Below are 20,214 nucleotides of genomic sequence, written 5' to 3'. Positions count from 1 at the left end.
ATGAGCTACCACAGCCAAAGTCTGCAGACCAGAATGGTAGGGGATCTCCCATGTTACTGCTCCAAGAAAAAATGTGGTAAGATGGAGGTTGGCAGAGCCTTTTGATGTCAGCACACCACAGAGAAAAAGGCGTACCCTGCACTTGTCCTGAGCAGGTGCTCTGGAAACATTTGTCCATGAACCAGTCCCTAAGTATGAACCCCAGGCCTGTCTCATTTCCTTAGCAATGCCTCGGCACTCATCCCTGATCACACTCTGACTCTACCCATGTTCCTTTCACTTGCTATGTTGTAAACTAATATCAGAGACCACCTGGTATAAAAGACAAGGGATGAATACCCAGAACTACTAAACAGAGACCGGTGCTCTGATATAACAGAACTTCCAACACAGTAAATCTGACATATATTTAATGAAAAGTTATGGCTGCTTTTATGATATACACTAACTAGGACAAAGAGGCCAACAGTTCACATTACTATAATTTAAACTGTTCATTAATTGCCAGACAGAATATCTGGTTTTCTGTTATCACTTTGTTGACTCTCCAAGAGCTATAGCAACAAAGTCCACTGCAGCTCTGAGATCTGCAGCAAACAAAATCACTTTCAGCCTTTAGGGGAAGCTCAGCACCTCTCTCTGAGCCTCGTCCCTCCACACCTTTTTTTCTACCAATGAGCTGAAAGAATCAAGACTAGATCATAGGCTTGAAGAATTATAAATCTGTGTGAGAAAGAGTGTGGTATCTTTAAAATGACACTCTTCTGCAAGGCCAAAGAGGCAAGGGGGTGCAGGAGAAGGCCCGGCCCTTTCTCTCTCTTTCACTCTCTTTTGAGCCTCTCCCTCCCTCTGACAGACAATGATCTGAGGAGCCCAGGAGCGGAGAGGGGAGAGCTGGGCCTAGAGACAAGGCCGTATGGGCCCAGAGCCTGAGACGCGCACAGTGCTCCCACTCACCGGTACCTGACTCTTCTCATTGGCAGGTCTGCTTTCCCTACTCACTACCTGAGGCAAGGCTGGAGGGACAAGATTTGGGCTTAGAGGAGCAGAGCCTAAATGGCCATAAAACTGTTTAGGCCCCACGCTGTCAGGGGACTGGGCCAAAGGGCTCTCTCTGGGGAGGCCAACCTCCCTCTCCCCTAGACTGCACTGAGGTTGGGGCTGAAGCTTCACAGACAGTTACTGGTTGTTGTTGTTGGTTACCGTCAAGTGGATTCCAACTCACAGGGACCCCGTGTGTTTGGAGAGCATTTAAATGCCGGAGCATGTTCTCTGTGCTTAGCTTTGTGGGGAGGGGTGGCTGGGCAGGTCAGGATTGGGTGTTGTGAGTCTCTGTTCCCGCAAACCTCTCCAAATAGGTTGATATTCATACAATGTTATCGTTGTTAGTGAGTCAGTCCCTACTCATGGTGATCCCATGAGTGCAGAGTAGAAATGTTCCAAAGAGTTGTCAAGGCTCTAACCTTTTACCAGCAGAACGCCAGGGCTATCTGCTGAGGCATCTCTGGGTGGATTCCAACTGCCAACCTTTGTCTTGTAGTCGAGTGCTTAACCATTTGTGCCACCCAGGTTCTCGACTATATGCATATGTATTCATATGCAAGGAGCCCTGGTGGCTCAATGGTTATGAGCTAGGCTGCTAACTAAAAGGTTGGCAGTTTGAACCCACCAGGATCTCCATGGAGAAAGATGTGGCAGTCTGCTTTTCATAAAGATTACAGCCTTGGAAACCACATGAAAACCCCTGCCCCATTCCTATAGGGTTGCTATAAGTGGGCAACAGGTTTGGCTTTTTTTTTGTCATTCCTATGCAAATAAATGTATCCACCCCTTTAACTGTCTTACAGTCCTTATCTGCCCCCCCATACACACTCACACAACCTGTATATGCCCACATACAAATCAAAACAACAAGCCTCACCACTACATTAACTACATTTCCTGACCCTGTCTTCCTGCCCCGAAGCTAACATTCCCCAACTCAGACCCAGTCCCAGTCTGTAGTTCTATCAGAGACCCTGCCCCTTTCCTTATTGAGTATCCACTTTGGTTCTAAGTACTTTATGAGCATTATCCCATGTAAGCAACACAATGACACAGTGAAGGAGGAAATACTATTATCCCCATTGCATAGATGAGGCAGTTGTAGCTCGGAGAGGTTAAGCGATTTGTCCAAGGTCACATAGCTAGGAAATGGCAGAGGTAGAATTTGAATTCAGGTCTTTCTGAACCAAAGCCTGCGCTGTTTCTACTATGTCATATATGTTATCCATGTATGCGGTGGAACTTTATAAACTATGGAGGGCTTTTGAGATGTGAGTCAAAGTTACCCTCCCTAGCAATGGCCATTTCTTCTCCTATAAAGGACTCTTGATAAATGGTATTCATGGTGAGGTCCCAGAGAGGCTGCAAAATCCAGGCATTCTAAAATGCCAAACAATGTATTTTCATGGAAAGTGTATACCAGCACCCTCCACTTCTGTGAAAGCAATTAATGTCTGAAGATTACAAGAAGTCATGCCCAGTAAAAATCCCAGTAGGAGTTAGACAAGATGATTAGGTCCGTTCACCCTAGGTTGTCACTGCCTGATGGGCAGGGCAGGCAGGGCAGAGGTTAGCCAGCACGCCTGCAGGCAGCCCCTCCCCACCTTCGCATGTCAAGTCAGAGAGCTGCGTACCCTGGGCAGCATGGCCCCTGGAAAATAGATCCTGGGGATGAGAACACCGGACCACACAGATGGCTTTTAGGCAAGGAGTTTTTCTCGGTGCCTGACCATATGCAGCTGCAGACACACTGCCCTCACCTGGATCTTCATGCAGGAGAGGGGGGATGGAAATGCACAGGTCCAAGTCCGCCCTCACCCCTGTCCACACCCCAAGGGTGGGCACAGGACAAACATGGCCATGGATGCTTCTGTTGGACAAATAAAGTAGACTCAGTCTGCTGGGATGATGGAGGGGATCTCACTGAGATGTTCAAGCAGAGGTAGAAAAAGTATAGATACAAGTCCAAGAGTGTTCACAGCATTGGCGTCACTGGCAGATTCATTACCGGAAACCTCACGGGGCATTTAATCTCCTAAGTATTCCAGGGGGCAGTGAGCACTTCAGAGCCTAATTCATCTTCTTCGTCCTCATTACAGAGAGCCCTCTGATCACCTTAATCCTCCCTCTGCCACAGGAGAGAGCCATTTGTTTCTTTAATGAGTGTGCTCTCACCAGCTAAGTGGTTACTCAGAGCCTGGGGCAGGAGAAGGCATCCTGAGGACAGAGAGACATGGGATGTGCGTGACTCAGACCTGGGGGAGCAGGAACAGCTCCTGACTTCAGTTGCAGAGGGAGCTGCCATCTGCACAGAGCTCGACGCCATCCTCTCCCTATGCCGTGCCTCTCCTTCCTAAGAAATCAGTGAGGCTTCCAGAGGCCAGTCACTCCTGATGAGAAGAGGGTCTCTGCGCATAGAGCCGAGGATGTTCAAGCTGGGAGAGACCAGGCACATTTTATAGATGAGGGAACTCCACTCCAAAGATTCCCCATTCAGTGCTGTGTGCCACACTTTCAAAGGTCAATAAGAATAATAACATTGCCAGTGGCTTCCATAGTTTCTACGTGCCAGGAGGAGTCCCTGGGTGCTGTAAATGGTTAACACTCTCCTCTACCAACTGAAAGGTTAGTAGGAAGAACTGGAAATCTACCTTTAAAATGTCAGCCACTGAAAACCCGATGGAGCACAGTTCTACTCTGACACACATGGGGCTGCCACGAGTCAGGGTCGACTTGATGGTGACTGATTTTATATGCCAGGAACTGTACCAAGGGTTTATATTCATTAGTTTAATTCTTTTTAACTTTGTGAAGTATGTATTATTCAACCCCATTTTACAGATGTGGAGAGTGAGGTTCAGAATGAATGGTCCAAAGCTACATGGTTATTAACAGCAGAGAAGCTTTGAACTCAGGTCATCTGACCCCAGAATTCCCTATTTCTATTACTTCACTACTGAATCTTGTATGAACTGACCAGATTCAGCCACAGGAGGGGCACTTGAAGGTGAAGGGACTTAAAATCATGTCGGGTAGGTGAGAGACACAGCAACCAGGGGTGTCCAGCTGAAAAAGAAAAGGGCGTGAGCAAGGCAGACCACACGGTGTGGCCCTTGCAGCCTCCTTTTCCACAACCAAGGGTTGTGGCTGAAATGGGCATGCCCCTCAGGAGCCAATCAGACCAACAACCGGCCCAGTGGCAAAGACTCTTTATCTGTTCATACTGCCATACCTTGTCTCTAGGGAGGGGAAAAGCTTGTCCAACTCTAATAAGTGAGAGATTGGATGGGAAAGAAAGTCTGGGATATCATGGATAGCTTGGAAGGCCAAGTTGAGGATTTTGGATGATTTATTATTCATGTTTTTCCCTGGAGTATCAGATTTGAAAGTAATGATGTTCAGCATTTATTAAGGACTTAGTAGGGCCTAAGCATTGTGTTGGGTTCTTTACATGTATTATCTCACCTGCCCTCACAATAACCCTGTAAGATAGGCGTTAATGTACTAATTAATAGATGAGAAAGCCAACACCCAAGAGGCTGAGATGCCCCCAAGGTCACCCAATTAACAAAAGGCCAGGGCAGGATCAACACCCAGTCTCTCTGACCCACAGATGCACCACTTCCTTTACTTCATTTTCAAAGATGGCAGCAGATGAAGGTTAAAGGTCAAGGTCTAAGTGAGGCCAGAATTTGAATGCTGGCTAGCTACTTGCCATCCATATGATCTTGGGGACATCCTCTGTGAGCCTGTTGTCTATAGAATGGGATGATATCACCAACCTCAAAGGACTATTATAACCCTTATAGGCCAGTGCTTATATACTAGAAAATTTTCTCGGAATAGGAGTTTCTCTAGTCAGCTGCCCTTCAACAGGCAATTCTAAGGATAATAAACAAATGATGAAGCAGCATCCTGCGCTTTCCTTTTATGCCCCAAACAAATATTTAGGGAATTTTATCATGGGCTCCAAGCCTGGGCTAGAGGTCTTAAGAAATACTGGGGAAGTGTAGAATATGGGTGGTAAGCCGTGGTTCATTGGTAGAATTCTTGCCTTCCATGCAGGAGGCAAGACAGCTGGGTTCCATTCCTAACCAATGTACCTCATGCACAGCCACTACCTGTCAGTAGAGTCATGTGTGTTGCTATGATGCTGAACAGGTTTCACTGGAGCTTCCAGACTCGGGGTAGGAAGAAAGACCTGGCAATCTACTTCCAAAAATCAGCAGTGAAAACCCTATGGATCACAACAGACCAATCCCATTGTGCATGGGGTCACCATGAGTTGAGGTCTTACTCAATGGCAGCTAATAACAATGCAATAGAACATGGACCATGCCCTCAAAAGAAAATAAAAAGATTCACATGAAATAATTAGAGACGAATAAATATCATTAGATAAGTAAACACTGAATTGTGAGGGATAGACTTTAACAAAAAGACAATTCCAGAGCATAGAGTAATTAAGGAAGACTATCCTGGAGTTGTTGGAGTAGGAGCTGAACCTCAAGACGGTGGCAGCTTCGGCTAAGTGATGAGACTGGAAGAAACAGGTGCGAAAGGGAGGCTAAGTTGCAGACAGGGGTGAGCTGATTTGGTCAGCTATGAGGATCACCTAACTTAGAGCTCAGGCACCTGGTGGACTTTACAGAGACCTAAAACCCACCTGATCCACCACCCCTACCACTTGGTGGGGCAAGGGGAGGCCGAGCACAGCAGAAGTGGGATGGTATAGAATTCGAGAACACTAGAGCTTAAAGGTCCTTTAAAACCCCTTCATTCAATGTTTTCAAACATTTTTAGCAGTAAAATCCCTTTTCCCCAAATAAAACCTTATGTGGAGCTCAAGGCTCTGCTCCAATCCCTTCTTTTGCGGAGGCACGGAAGAGAAGTAACTCACTACAGGGTACACTATCAGACAGGCACACATGCGAGTGGGACACAGGCCTTCTGTGGAGTCCCAGGGACCTCAGATGGACAGGTCTGAGTGGAGACAGAGGAAGGTCCCATTGTGGTTGGGATAGAAAAAGAAGGGGTAGGAATTAGAGATGCTCCAAGGTGATGAAGGGTGCTGAGAACATATTCCTTTACCTTCCTAAGAATGAAAAGCTCAGAGAGCCAGAGACAGGGACTAACAGGATTGAGCACGTGCTGCGAGGCTATGCTGTCTGCCTCCCCCTAGAAGCTAAGCCTGGCTGCTGACCACTGTCTCCATGGTTGCAGGCCCTGGGCTTCTCACCTGGTCACGGGTGTAAGGCGTGTCTACTCTCTGCTTGTCACTGCAGGCTTCCAGGAGGACACGGATGGCATTCAGTTGCAGGAGCATCTCGCAGGCCATTGTGTCAAAAAAGGTGATATTGGCAAGGGCCGCAGAGGCCAGCAGGAAGACTTCTCCAGATGAGGCCTCTTGGCACAGTTCTGGATTGGGAAAGGGAAAATAATAGCTTCACAGCTGCAAAGTTCTTCTATATCAGTTATCTCATTGGCTCCCACAATAGCTCTGGGAGATAATATGGGCAAGTGTTATCATGCCCATTTTACAGATGAGGAAAGTAGGAACTAGAGAGGAAACTATAATTATCTACATAAGCGGCAGAGCTGAAATTCGAAACCTGGTGTGTGACTCCTAGGAGTCCCTGGGTTGTGCAAACTGTTAATGTCAGCTTCTAACCAAAATGTTGGCAGTTCAAGTCCACCCAGAGGTACCTTGGAAGAAAGGCCAAGTGATCTACTTTTGAAAAATCAGCCATTGAAAACCCTACAGAGCACAGTTCCACTTTGACAAACACAGGGTTGCCATGAGTCAGAATTGGCTCCACAGCAATTGGTTTGGTTTGGGGTTTTTTTGGGGTGACTCTTTTTCATTCCTCCATCCAACAAGTGTTTATTGAGTGAACACTGTGTGTCAGGCACTGTGCTAGAGTCTTGGAATGGCATGCTGAACAAAGAAAGAGATCATCAGGTCCTGGCCCTTATGGAGCTTAGATCCTAGTAGTGAGCAAGAGAAAAGAGACTTCAAAAATTAATATAAATAATCACAAATTCTGATAAATGCAAGAGAAAAAATAAACAAGTGCTAAGACAGAGAATTACTATAAGCCCACTACAATGGTCTCCCTAAGAACATGACTTTCCAGCTGTGACATTAAGGAGAAAAAGGGGCCAGTCATGAGAATATTTGGGGGAAGAATAAGTTCCAGGCCAAGAAGCAGCATGTGCCATGGCCCTGCAGCAAGAAAGAGTTCCTAGTCCATTTATGTCTCTAGTAATGTACACTAGACTCCTGCTAAACTGGCTTTAAGAAAGAGGCTGAAGTTAAAACAGAGAGGCTCTACTTCTCCAGCGGTCAACGGCAGAGTTTCATACTTCGTTTTGGTCAGGGGTTCAAAGCGGTTCATTCCAGTCAGAACCCCCGCTGAGAACTTACACTTCTAACAAGTTCCCTGCTGATAATTTGCATCTCTAACAAGTTCCTAGGAAGTTATACATAAGAATCACCTGGAGATCTTGTTAAACTGCAGATCCCGATTCAGTATATTTGGGGTGGAAGGCAAATTATCAGAGAGGACTTGTTAAATCCTAAACCCATTGCTGTCGAGTCAATTCCAACTCATAGCGACCCTATAGGACAGAGTAGAACTGCCCCATAGAGTTTCCAAGGAGCACCTGGTGGATTCAAACTGCCAACCTTTGGTTAGCAGCCATAGCACTTAACCACTACACCACTAGGGTTTCTGAGAACTTGTTAGAAATGCAAATTCTCAGCAGGGGTTTGAACTAGAACAAACTGGTTTGAAGCCCTGGTTTTGGTCCCAGGATAAAAATCTTCTGGCTGCAGGAAAGTCCTATGCCAAGCCCCTGAATGTCAAGGTCTTTCTCAGACTAACCCGATCCTCCACGTAAATTTGTAATTGTACTGAAGGCCTTTAAGGAGGAAAGTTGCCCCCCAAACCCTTCACCACCTAACACATTACCCCATGGCCCACATGAACTGCAATGGACTTTGGCTGCAGGAAGGAACATAAAACGGCTCTGTCCGTAGTGCTGTCCCCCCACCCTCATCCCAAAGGACTATGCATCTGACTTCTAATTCTCAGCTCGAACTTGACCAGCAATCAAGATGTGTCCAGTTCCAGGTCTTCTCAACTGATAATACTTCCACAAAACCACAGGAAGAGATGCCACACTTCAGGAAAATAGCCCCAGGAAAGAAAGGAATTTCAGGAGAGAGAGATGAACTACATTCTTTCCTGGTCCCTAGTTCTTGTCTTTAGACGAAGAGTGTACCTCCAGGGTCTGATAACTGAGCTAACTACCCAGCTCTTGGTACCTTGCAGTAAATGCAGTTACTGGTCCCCACCTACAAGCGGGCAGAAAATAACATTAGTTGAACTCCTGCAGCGTGCCTTGCACTGTGCCATTAAATTCTGAGCACCCTCAAAGTAGAAAATTGTTGTCTCCATTACAGATGTATTAGCTGAGACTCAGAGAAGCAGCAGCTACCATCTGCTATACACAGGGCTTTAAACTGATTATTTTTGGTTAGGACCCCTGCTGATAATTTGCATTTCTAACAAGCCCCGCTGACAATTTGCATTTTTAACAAGTTCCCAGTAAGTTATACATAAGAATTACCTGTGGATTTTGTTAAACTGTAGATTCTAATTCCATATATCTGGGGTCGAAATGCAAATTCTCAGCAGGGGGTCGAACTAAAAAAAGCTCTGGTTGTACCTTAAGTCATTTAATCCTCAGCAACCCAATTTTTATCACAATTTTCTAGATGAAGGAACTAAAAATTCAAATGTTGAGTGACTTGCCCAACGTCTATGGCCAGTAATGGTTAGAGCCTAGAATAAAATTCAGCTCTACCCGACTCCAAAGTCCCCATTCTTCCTGTACTCCAGGCTACCTCTTGGCTCTGGGCCTCTGACTCATTCCCAGTGCTGCCCCCACAGACCTAGCTTTCAATCCTACCAGGAGGGCAATGCCTGCCTCTGGGCAGCAGTACATCCCACAGACCAAGTATAACCACTAAACAATTCAGAATCTTGATCTAACCACCCAAGATTTAGACAATAGATTAGCCAAGGAATTAAGAACTCTATGATTCCCTTTGGAGCCCTGGTGGCTCAGTGGTTAACAGCTACAGCGGTTAACCAAAAGGTTGGCCATTCAAATCCACCAGCTGGTCCTTGGAAACACTATTGGGCAGTTCTACTCCCTCCTATAAGGTCGCTATGAGTTGGAATCAACTCGACAGCAAGGGCCTTGGTTGGTTTTATGATTCCCTTGTCCAGTGAATGCCTGCCTGATATGTTGATTTCTGGGGAACTACTGGGGTCAGCCAGCCCCCTCCAGGCCACCTCTCCAGAGCCAGGGCCTCGAGTGAGATCACAGGACTCATTGGCCCATTTTGCTGAGAGATTTTGTCTAGGTCTCAACACCCACTCTCATTCTCACGCAGAAGTGGCCATTGCTGCCGATACAGCAATTATTAACACAACTATCTAATTGCCTTTTAATTTTGGTGCACATTTATTTAAACTATAGTCTGAATCACCTGGGGTGTGTTAGGAAGATTAAATTGAGGATTCCAGTGACTCATTTATAAATGTTTCCAGGGAATGGCAAGAAATTGGAGGGCTATTTCCCACCAAAGAACAGAGGTCTGGCTTCCCGCCGAGAAGATATTGCTCATCTGCTGAGTCTGAGTGGACTCCACAATGCATCTTCATCAGCATGAAATATGTAGATAGACTCCTCCCCTTCAGGGAGAAGTCCAGCCTGGACAAAGAAGTAGGAATGGGCATAATGCAAGAGTGAAAGTTGTTTGGACTATATATGCTTCAGTTTGTTTATTTGCTAACATTTATAAATTGGAAGATTCTTCTAGAAAATTTAAGATTTTTGGCTCATCTTTGAAATTCTGAGTCCTTTCTACACGGCAACAATCTACTAGAATTGGTTACTGCCCCCATTTAGTCAGTGCATACGCTTTTCAATTCCACACAGGATTCAAATCCTTTATTTTCTTCTTTCATCTGGCCCTCTCCAACTCATTTATGTTTCCTGCATGGCTCTTGTGGGTATTTTGAGTATGAGATTCCTAGCGTAAATGAACTTAATACTGTCATCTGTACTTGAGAAAGTTCCTCAACCTCTGTAGACCTAGGTTTCTTCTCTTGTAAAGAGTGGGCATTGAACTTTATGGCCTCTTGAGTTCCCCCCAACCAAGGTTTAAGCTATTGGCTTCTGTGTTTTCACAATTTTGAATAAATGTGCGTATTGGCAAATTGATTACACCCAGCCTGGCCTGTGGATGCCACCGTCCTAGTGATAGGAATCAGCAATAATGTCAACTTAACTGATGCTGCCTATGTGCAAAATATTTGCAGATCTTAAAATTCTAGAGCTAGAAGGGCCTTTAGAGAAAATGGTCCCAATCTCTTGTTTAATGTAATAGGAAAATTGTAAAGTGGGCTTCACAAGGTGATGTGGCAAGTGAGTGTCAGAATCTCACACAATGCCTGCAAAAAGTTGCTGGTCAACAGCTATCTGTTGAATGGATGAATGAAAAGTCAGGACCCAAACCTGAGTGCTCTGACTCCTAATCCAGTGCTCTACACTGTCCCTAAATTTAAACTGTACCAGATATCCACAGACCTGGTTTGATAACTCCAAGAGCTGACCTATAATTTCCATTCGTTTTCAACCAGATAGGAATATAGAGACAGAGATAGGGCTAGAGGTAGAAACACAGATCGCCACCAGTGCTTTTAAAAGAAAGGAAGTGGTTTGAAAAGCAAGTTTCCTGAGGATTTTTATCCAGGTAGTCCTTCTAGTTGCTGCAGTTTTGCAAAGAGATATCAGGCCACTATTCTGCCAGGTGTACCTATGTCTGAATAGGAAACTTAGAAGAAAGAGTCAAAGTGCTCATGGTCACATGAAGAGATTTCCGGCAGCAGATTGTGGTGAGCTGGTGCTCTCTAAGAAGCCACTTGCCCCAGTCATTGCTGTCAGATTAATTGTGTACAATAAACTTGAAACTTCAAGAACAAAGCCCAACAGAGTCTCTCTGGTCAAGGATCTGAACCTAAAAATCTCAGGCCCCATTCCTCCCTGAGGCTCGTCCTGACTCCATTGTCAAAAGCCAATTAATCTCAACATGACCACAGTCAAGGTGCCTCTCAGAGGGCTGCATGCATTTTATTAGGGGACTCTTGACAAAAGAGCTCTTCAAACCCTGATGGTACTACTTTAATGGTGGGATTTCAGACAGTGTGGTCATCTACGCAGGAGATGTTGGGGGTGCAATGAGCAGAACTTCCTGACCCTTCCTGAAGACAACTCTGACATGGTTCCCTCACCCAGTGGTCCCCTCGTACTAAATGACTCACTGATGAGGGCTGTCACGATCTCCTCCATGCTTTCCAGGAAGCTGCTGAGGTGCTGGGTGAAGGGCAGGTGTGGGGAAGTGACCTGGGCAACCACAGCCGCAGCCTCAGCCCGTGTGGCTTCTGGGTGGCTGTTGTCGGTCAGGATGTCAGCCAAGCACAGAATACCATCCACCTGCAGACAGAGAAAGGGAGTTTCCCTTTGCATCCTGGGAGAGCATCACTGCTCATGGGAGTAATGAGACAGAGACTCAAGCCCTCCCACTCCCAACATGGCCCAGCCTTGGATTTCCAAAATAGACCAGGACCCAGTGTGCAGTCAGGGATAACCGGGTGACAATGTTCACAGAGTGATCCAAAGTCTGGTCCCTGGAGGCCTGTCCTTTGGCTCCATCAGGGAGCAATGACCTCCCATGGCTTTCTGGATAGAAGATATCAAGCCAAATGTCCAGGAGCTAGACCCTGATCATCCACAACAGCAAAATGTAGTGGAAAGAATAGTCACTTAGAAATCTCACAGCCTGAGCTCTAATCCTGGCTCCCTCTTGCTATGTGACTTAGCATTAGTCGCTTAGTCCCTCTGAAACTCTGTTTCCTCATCCATCAATGGGTGTTGGGAGATTAAAGGAGATAAAGCAGGCAATGGCTGGTCCAAAAGAGACTCTCAAGAAATGTTGGTTTGCTCCTCCCTTCCTTGGACTTAACAGCATGCTGAGCTCAACATCTTTCCTTCTCCATCTTGTCCTCTACCATCCTCCCCCTTAAAAAGAACGATGCTTCCCTGGAGGCCTTGCTTTCTCTACCTAACCTGAAAGGAGCAAACCTGTGCATAGTGGGACATGAATACCAGATAAAGACTCCAGTTTCCCAGCTCTGCCCTACTTGAACCTGCTCCTGGAATAATAATTGCTGTTGTCGTTAGCTGCCATCAAGTCAACCCCTGACTTATAGAAACCCAACGCACAACAGAAGGAAATACTGCCTGGTCCTGTGCCATCTGCATGATCAGTTGCAGATCGAACCATTGTGATCCATAGGGTTTTCACTGACTGATTTTCAGAAGTAGATCACCGGGCCTTTCTTCCTAGACTGTCTTAGTCTGGAAGCTCCACTGAAACCTCTTCAGCATCACAGTAACTCTCAATCCACCACTGACAGACAGGTAGTGGCTGCACATGAGGTGAATTGGCTGGGAATAGAACCTGAGTTTCCTACACGGAAGGCAGAGTCTATCACTGAAACACCACTGCCCTCATATGGAATAATAATAGCTTATGCTTATCTCATGTTTACAATGTGCCAGGCACCAGTTGAAGTCCTATATATATTATTATATCATTTAATTTTTATAATAACCTTCTGAGATCGGTATTATCATTATCCCCATTTTCAAGATGAGGAAACTAAGACACAGAAAGATTAATTGGCTTGCTTCAGTTCACAAAGTTCAAAATGCTTAAACCCAAATGATCTAGTTTCAAAGCCCATGGATTTGAACATGACATTATATGGCCTTCTGAAAAGTCACACCTGAGCTCAGGTGTCAGTCTCCATCAAGGGTCAGTAGATTAGATTTGTATGGACAAAAGGGGGCTGGGGAGTTGTTTTGGCAGTAACTTGTCAAGGTTAGCTCAGCAGCTACCCAGATGCCCCAGGACACTATCCTGCCTGGACACCCTGTCACCAGTCGCCAAGGAGCCCTTCCCTGCTTAGGAGAGGAAGACAAGGATGGGACTGGGAAGAACCAGGGAGAGGTGAATTGAGGAGAGGCCTGACTAGATGCTCCTCACACCCACCATAGGCCTGAGGCACCTATCCCTATGCTCTCACTTCCTGCCACTCAGCTCCAGTGGCTCTCCAGAGGCCTGTGTTTCGTTTGACTAATTATCAGCACTGAGTCTGTGTGCCTCCCTTAAATGGCTCTTGGGAGCTGTAAGGTCCATTAACTGCGAAAGCCTCAAAGGAGACAAATGTGGAAACAGGAGCCTGGGGAACTGTCCACAATAAAAGTCACCTGGATGTGCTTCATAAAAGGGAAGAAAAAGCAGCCAGGCAGCCCTGACAGGGCTGGATTCATGCCAGGTATTTGACCAATAGGCCCTCAGAGATAGGCCTCACTTCATGTGGGCCCAGGGAGGGGAAGGGGGGCTGTTCTGGGCCTAGAAACAGGAAGAAGCTCTACTGCCAACATAAGAAACCTCTTAGGCCTGTCTGGCCTTCATCCTCTTTCCTCTTCCCAGCACCGACCAAGGCTATTGCTAAGGAGCTACAGGGTCTCTGATGGGGAAATGTCTCAACAAATTCAGTGTTCCTAATTCCATCTTCCACCACCCTTCTGTCAGTTTGTCACACTGTGCTGGCTTATGTATTGCCACCAGTATTTCAAACATCAGCAAGGTCACCCGTGGTGAACAGGTTTCATTGGAGCTGCCATGCTAAGACAGACTAAGAAGAGAGGCCTGGAAATCTATTTCCAAAAATTAGCCAATGAAAACCCTATGGATAACAATAGAATATTGTCCAATTACCAACAATCATGAAGACGGTACAGGACTGAGCAATACTTCATTCTCTTATACATAAGGTCACCATGAGTTGGAGCTGACTCAAGGGCAACTAACAACAACAATCTCATCTTGGATGAAGACAAGTTTGCTACCCTGCTCCCTGACCCATTGGGAGTGCTGGTCATATTCAAACCAGAATCCTTCCCCCATCCCTGACACATGCTCAGAGGTGGACCAGTCTGAACACCTAGAGTTGATGGTCCCCAAGGACCTGATGCCACCCGAGTCCTGAGTCCCAGCCCTGCTCCTCAGCCCAGAATGCTGCTCTGCAAACTCACCCAGTGAGTGCCAGGCCTTGTTCTAGGGCCAAGAATATGCAGAAGTGAGCCAGAGAATACTGCCCCCTGCAGTGGGTTAGGTGACTCACACCCATAGACAATCATACACAGTAGAAGAGTAGGGGCTGATTAACCAGTTAGTTAATGTGGTAAAAAACAGGTTGTCTTAGGCTGGGTCTCTAGAGAAGCAAAACCAGTAAGCGTATAAATATCTATATAAAGAGATTTATATTAAGGAAATGGCTCATGCAGTTGTAGAGGCTGGAATGTCCCAAATACGTAGGTCAGGCTGGAGGTTTCTCCTGATTCACATAGCCACAGAGGCTGGCAAACCCAAGACTGGCAGGCAAGACTGCAGGTAAGCTGCTAGCTGAAGTCCAAAGAACCAGAGGTCAGATGAACAGGAGCCAGCTACAGGATCCAGAGTAAGCAAAAGCCCACGAATCTTGCCAGAAAGTCCACTTATATATTCAATGCAGGCCACACTCTCAAGGAAACTCCCTTTCAACTGATTGGCTACTCACAGCAGATCCCATCACAGAGGTGATCACATTATAACAAATCTCTTTATGGAAGTGATAACATCATCAAATGACAGCTAAACTCATCATAACTGCCAAACCACTGAGAATCATGGCCCAGCCAAGTTGACACACAACCCCAAGGATCACATAGGCGGAATTGTGCACTACACAGGTTAGTAAGTAAGCACAAGCAAGCCCATGCATACCTTGCTTATTGGATAATCCGTCCATGTGGAAGAGCCTCAGCAGTAGCTCAGAGGAGGCCATAGGACTCCCAGTGAGTACGCCCCATGAGAAGACCTCCTGGAAGAAGTCCTGACTTAGCCCATGTCCAAACCCCATCCAGGGGAAGTACCTTCCTTGGAGCTCTCACACCTGAGTACTTCTGCTATCATCATAGCATGTATCTCTATCTTAGGCTGGGTACTCTAGAGAAGCAAAGCCAGTGAAGCAACTATATATGTACATATAGAGAGAGAGATTTATATCATGGAAATGGCTCACGTGTTTGCAGAGGCTGGAAAGTCCCAAGACCATGGGTCAGGCTGAAGGCTTCTCCTGACTCACATAGCTGCAGGGGCTGGTGAACTCAAGATCCAGACCACAGAGGCTGATGAATCCCAAGACTGGCAGGCAAGCTGCTAGCTCAAGTCCCAAGAACCAGAGGTCAAATGAACAGGAGCCAGCTGCAGGATCCAGAGCGAGCAAAAGCCCTCAATCCCTGCCAGAAAGTCCACCTATATTGGATGCCAGCCACACCCCCAAGGAAACTCCCTTTCAATTGATTGGCTACTCACAGAAGATCCCATCATGAAGGTGATCACATTATATCTGATCTCATCATGGAGGTGATTACTTCACTATACAATTGCCAAACTACATCATAACTGCCAAACCACTGAGAATCACAGCCCAGGCAAGTTGACACACAATCTTAATGATCACAATTACATTAAAGGGCCCTTTTTCTCTACTTGGGTTCTGTAGACCAGCTGCATCAACTTCACCTGGGGTTTTCTTCAAAGCTGAGTCCTGTGTCCCACCAAAGCCTACTCAATCAGAATCTCTGGGGAGGAGTGGAAATCTGCTTTTTAATAAGGTCCACGGCTGATTTTTATGCATCATCAAGTTGCTGCCATTTTTTAAGCACACCCAAGTAGGTTTACTGCAGATAGTTCCCAGGCTTCTGTTACCACATATGTATCCTTTGAGTCTGAGACCACTGCCATGTGATTCTCTGCCCCATTGTTTGTCTGTCTGTCTCCCCTGCTCCCCATCAGCTCTGCAGGTTCAGGGACCATATCTTGCTCACTCTTGACTGCTCCAGGCCTGACATATATTAGACTTTCAGCAAATGGAGAATAAATGCAACAGAGTAAAACTTGAGCTAAGACTTGAGGATACTCTTCAGGTGACTAAAGCGAGAGGCATGGCATTCCAGATGAGGGGGCATCTTGAGCAAAGGGAAGCACTGGGGAAACAGCCAGCACAGGAACATAAATTCCCCAGATTCCTTAAGTGACCCCAGCTGGATGTGGACACTGATCCCTTCTCTGCCCTTTGCTTTCCCAGAGAAGAGGATCTGTGGAGGCCTATCTATGCCATGACCTCTTTTTTTATATGTCTCAAATATTTTTTGGCAATTTATTAATGATGAAATATATCATCCCTTCAAGAGACTGTATATATATATGTGTGTGTGTGTGTGTTGTTGTTGTTAGGTGCCATCAAGTCAGTTCCGACTCATATTGACCCTATGTACAACAGAACAAACACTGCCCATTCCTGCACCATTCTCACAATTGTTGCTATGTTTGAGCTCACTGTTGCAGCCACTGTGTCAATCCATCTCATCAAGGGTCTTCTTGTTCTTCACTGACCCTCTACCTTACCAAGCATGATATCCCTCTCCAGGCACTAGTCCCTCCTGATAACATATTCAAAGTCCATGAGATGAGGTCTCGCCGCCCTCACTTCCAAGGAGCACTCTGGCTGTACTTATTCCAAGATAGACTTGTTTGTTCTTCCGGCAGTCCATGGTATATTCAATATTTTTCATCAACACCATAATTCATATGCATCAATTCTTCTTTAGTCTTCCTTATTCATTGTCCAGCTTTCACATACATATGAGGCGATTGAAAATACCATGGCATGGATCAGGAGCACCTTAGTCCTCAAAGTGACATCTTAGCTTTTCAACACTTTAAAGAGGTCTATTGCAGAAGATTTGCCCAATTCAATACATCGTTTGATTTCTTGACTGCTGCTTCCATGGGCATTGATCATGGATCCAAGTAAAATGAAATCCTTGACAACCTCAATCTTTCCTCCGTTTATCATGATGTTGCTTATTGGTCTGGTTGTAAGGATTTTTATTTTTTTTTATGTTAAGGTGTAATCCATACCGAAGGCTGTAGTCTTTGATCTTCATTAATAAGTTCTTCAAGTCCTCTTCACTTTTAGCAAGCAAGGTTGTGTCATCTGCATAATGCAGGTTGTTAATGAGTCTTCCTCCAATCCTGATGCCACATTCTTCTTCATATAGTTCAGCTTCTCTGAATATTTGCTCAGCATACAGATTGAATAAGTATGGTGAAAGAATACAACCTTGATGCACACGATTTCTGATTTTAAACCACGCAGTATCCCTTGTTCTTTTCAAATGATGCCTCTTGGTCTATGAACAGGTTCCACATGAGCGCAATTAAGTGCTCTGGAATTCCCATTCTTTGTAATGTTATCTATAATTTGTTATGATCCACATAGTAGAATCCTTTTGCATAGTCAATAAAACAGGTAAACATCTTTCTGGTAGTCTCTGCTTTTAGCCAAGATCCATCTAACATCAGCAACATAGATATACGACCTTGGGAAGCACAAACGGTTAAGCACTTGACTATTAGCGGAAAGGTTAGGTTGGCAGTTCAAACTCATCCAGAGGTGCCCCAGAGGAAAGGCCTAGAGATCTGCTTCCAAAAGTTCAAAGCCTTGAAAACCCTATGGTGCAGTTTTCCTCTGTACTCGTGGGGTCACCATGAGTAGGAAATCAGTTCAGTGGCAATTAACAACAACAAGTTACATATGTGTGTGTGTGCACATACATATTATATATATAATTTGTTGTTCTCAGTATTTGTTGTTGTTATGTGCCATCAAGTCAATTTTGATTCCTAGCGACACTACAGGACAGAGTAGAACCGTCCATAGGGTTTCTAAGGAGTGGCTGGGAGATTCGAAATGCTGACCTTTTGGTAAGCAGCCTGAGCTCTTAACCACTTTGCCACCATATATGTATATGTATGTATGTATGTATACAAGTAGTCTCTCCTTATGCATGGGGTATACATTCCAAGACCCCCATGGATGCCACAGATAGTACCGAACCCTATATGTACTATATTTTGTTCTATACAAACATACCTATGATAAAGATTAATTTATAAATTAGTTACAGTAAGAGATTAACAACAATAGCTAATAATAAAATAGAACAATTATAACAATATTCCATAATAAAAGCTATGTGAAAGTCCCTGGAGCAAGATGGTGCAAGATTTCATCATGCTACTCATTTAACATTTTTGGGCCACAGTAGACTGTGGGAAACTGCAACCCTGGAAAGCGAAACCACAGAAAGGGGGGACTACAGCATACACACACACACACACACAGACACACACACACTCACAAACACATATATGAATGCATATGTAGCAAATGTTTAACATATAAAAATAATAAAATGAACACCATACGTGTATATTTGTATGCCTAATATCCAGCTTTTGAAATAAAACGAAACCAGTCAAGCCCCCTGCACGCCCTTCTTGATCTCAGCGCCCTGCTTTCCCCTGTTGAATGGGCCATTACGCTGAATTTTGTGTTGATTATCCCTTGGTTTTCTTTCGAATTTTATTGCATGCATATATTATTTATTTTTACAAGGTTTTGAACTTGACATGAATGGTATCATACAACCAACACTGTGTTTGTGAGACTCCCTCTTGCTGCGTGTAACTGTAGTTTATTTTCACTGTTGTATACTATTTCATCTTTTAACTCTATCACAGTTAATTTATACCTTCTCTTTTCAATGGGCGTTTGAGCTGATTCTCAGATTTTGCTATAATAAACAGCTGCTATAAATATTCTTCTAAATGTCTTCTGGTGCACTTGTGCCAGTTTCTCTAGGAGTCTGAATTTAGAAGTGAAATTTCTAAGTCATAGGGTCTGAACATCTTTAACTTTACTGGTATTGCCAAACTGTTTTGCAAAATCGTTGTAGCAGTTTGTATTCCCACCAGCAGTGTATAAACTCACATAACTTCATATCCCTGCCAACACTTGGTATTTTCAGATTTTTAAATTTTTGCCAATTTGATAAGCATGAAATTTTATTTTAATTTGCATGTCTCCATTTACTAATGAGGTTGAGAGTCTTATCATATGTTTTTGTTTTAGTTTGTTTCGTTTTGGTATTTTGCCATTTGGATTTCCTCTTCTATGAGTTGTCTGTTCATGCGGCTTGCCCATTTTTCTATTTAGTAGTTTGTCATATAGGCCAATTTCCCTGGATGTTGGCTTTGATACTGCTGACACACCACTTAGTCTGCTGCCAGCAAGCTACCACCAGCCCGTGTTGATCTCCACATCCATCACCACGTCAGCAGCTCCAACCCAGCCCAGCTCATCAAACAGGAGTCCACTGAAGGGCCCTGTATCAGTAGGCCCTGGGTTTCCTGTACTTGAGCCAACTCTTACAGCGTCACAACATGAAGAGAACACAGGCCCTGGAGTCAGATCTACATGGGTAGGAATCCTGCCTCTGTCTTACCAGCTGGTCAATTTTTGTATCTACTTTGAGCCTTTATCTATAAAATGGGGATAAATAATACAAATCTCAGAGGACTCTTGGAGCCACTAAATGAGAGACTGCATGTAAAGTGTCTGCCACATGGTGGTGTCATCCCTCCACCACATCCCCAACTGGTGGCACAGTTGTCTCTCCCAGACTTGGGGCCCAGAGTCCTAGCTTGCCTGACTTCTTCCTGCCCCATCTTACACCTCCGGATTGGGCTTCTCTCCAGAGCTGTTTCCCTCGGGCTCCGCTGGGACCGAGACCCCACCAAGAACATCAGCTTTTTTGGTTAGGGCCCAAAACTCTACCCACTTGGCTGTATAGACTTGGATCATCAAGCCGAGAACTATGACTTTTTAAAGGGGAATGACTTCTGTTTTAATTCCTAACCACAAGCAATAAGATGAATAATTGCAATCCTCATAGTTCAATAAATATCTGCTAAGCCACCAAAGAAGACATTCAAATGGCCAACAGACACATGAGGAAATGCTCGCGATCACTAGCCATTAGAGAAATGCAAATTAAAACCACAATGAGATA

The 20,214-nt window shown here is 45.0% G+C and overlaps 1 protein-coding gene across 2 annotated transcripts in view; it reads right to left on the bottom strand.

Moving 5' to 3' along the window:
* Positions 1–20,214, bottom strand: part of INSC (INSC spindle orientation adaptor protein) — a 149,943-nt gene that overhangs the window by 18,469 nt on the left and 111,260 nt on the right. For both annotated transcript variants that reach the window (XM_004369674.1, XM_012557223.1), the window contains 2 exons: positions 11,445–11,616; positions 6,284–6,462 (listed from right to left, as the gene is read on the bottom strand). In XM_004369674.1, the coding sequence (XP_004369731.1) occupies positions 6,284–6,462; positions 11,445–11,616 (351 nt within the window). The remainder of the gene's footprint in view (positions 1–6,283; positions 6,463–11,444; positions 11,617–20,214) is intronic.

The sequence above is a fragment of the Trichechus manatus genome, unplaced genomic scaffold (assembly GCF_000243295.1).
Source record: "Trichechus manatus latirostris isolate Lorelei unplaced genomic scaffold, TriManLat1.0 scaffold00006, whole genome shotgun sequence".
Lineage (NCBI taxonomy): Eukaryota > Metazoa > Chordata > Mammalia > Sirenia > Trichechidae > Trichechus > Trichechus manatus.
This window is presented reverse-complemented; position numbering and strand designations above follow the sequence as displayed.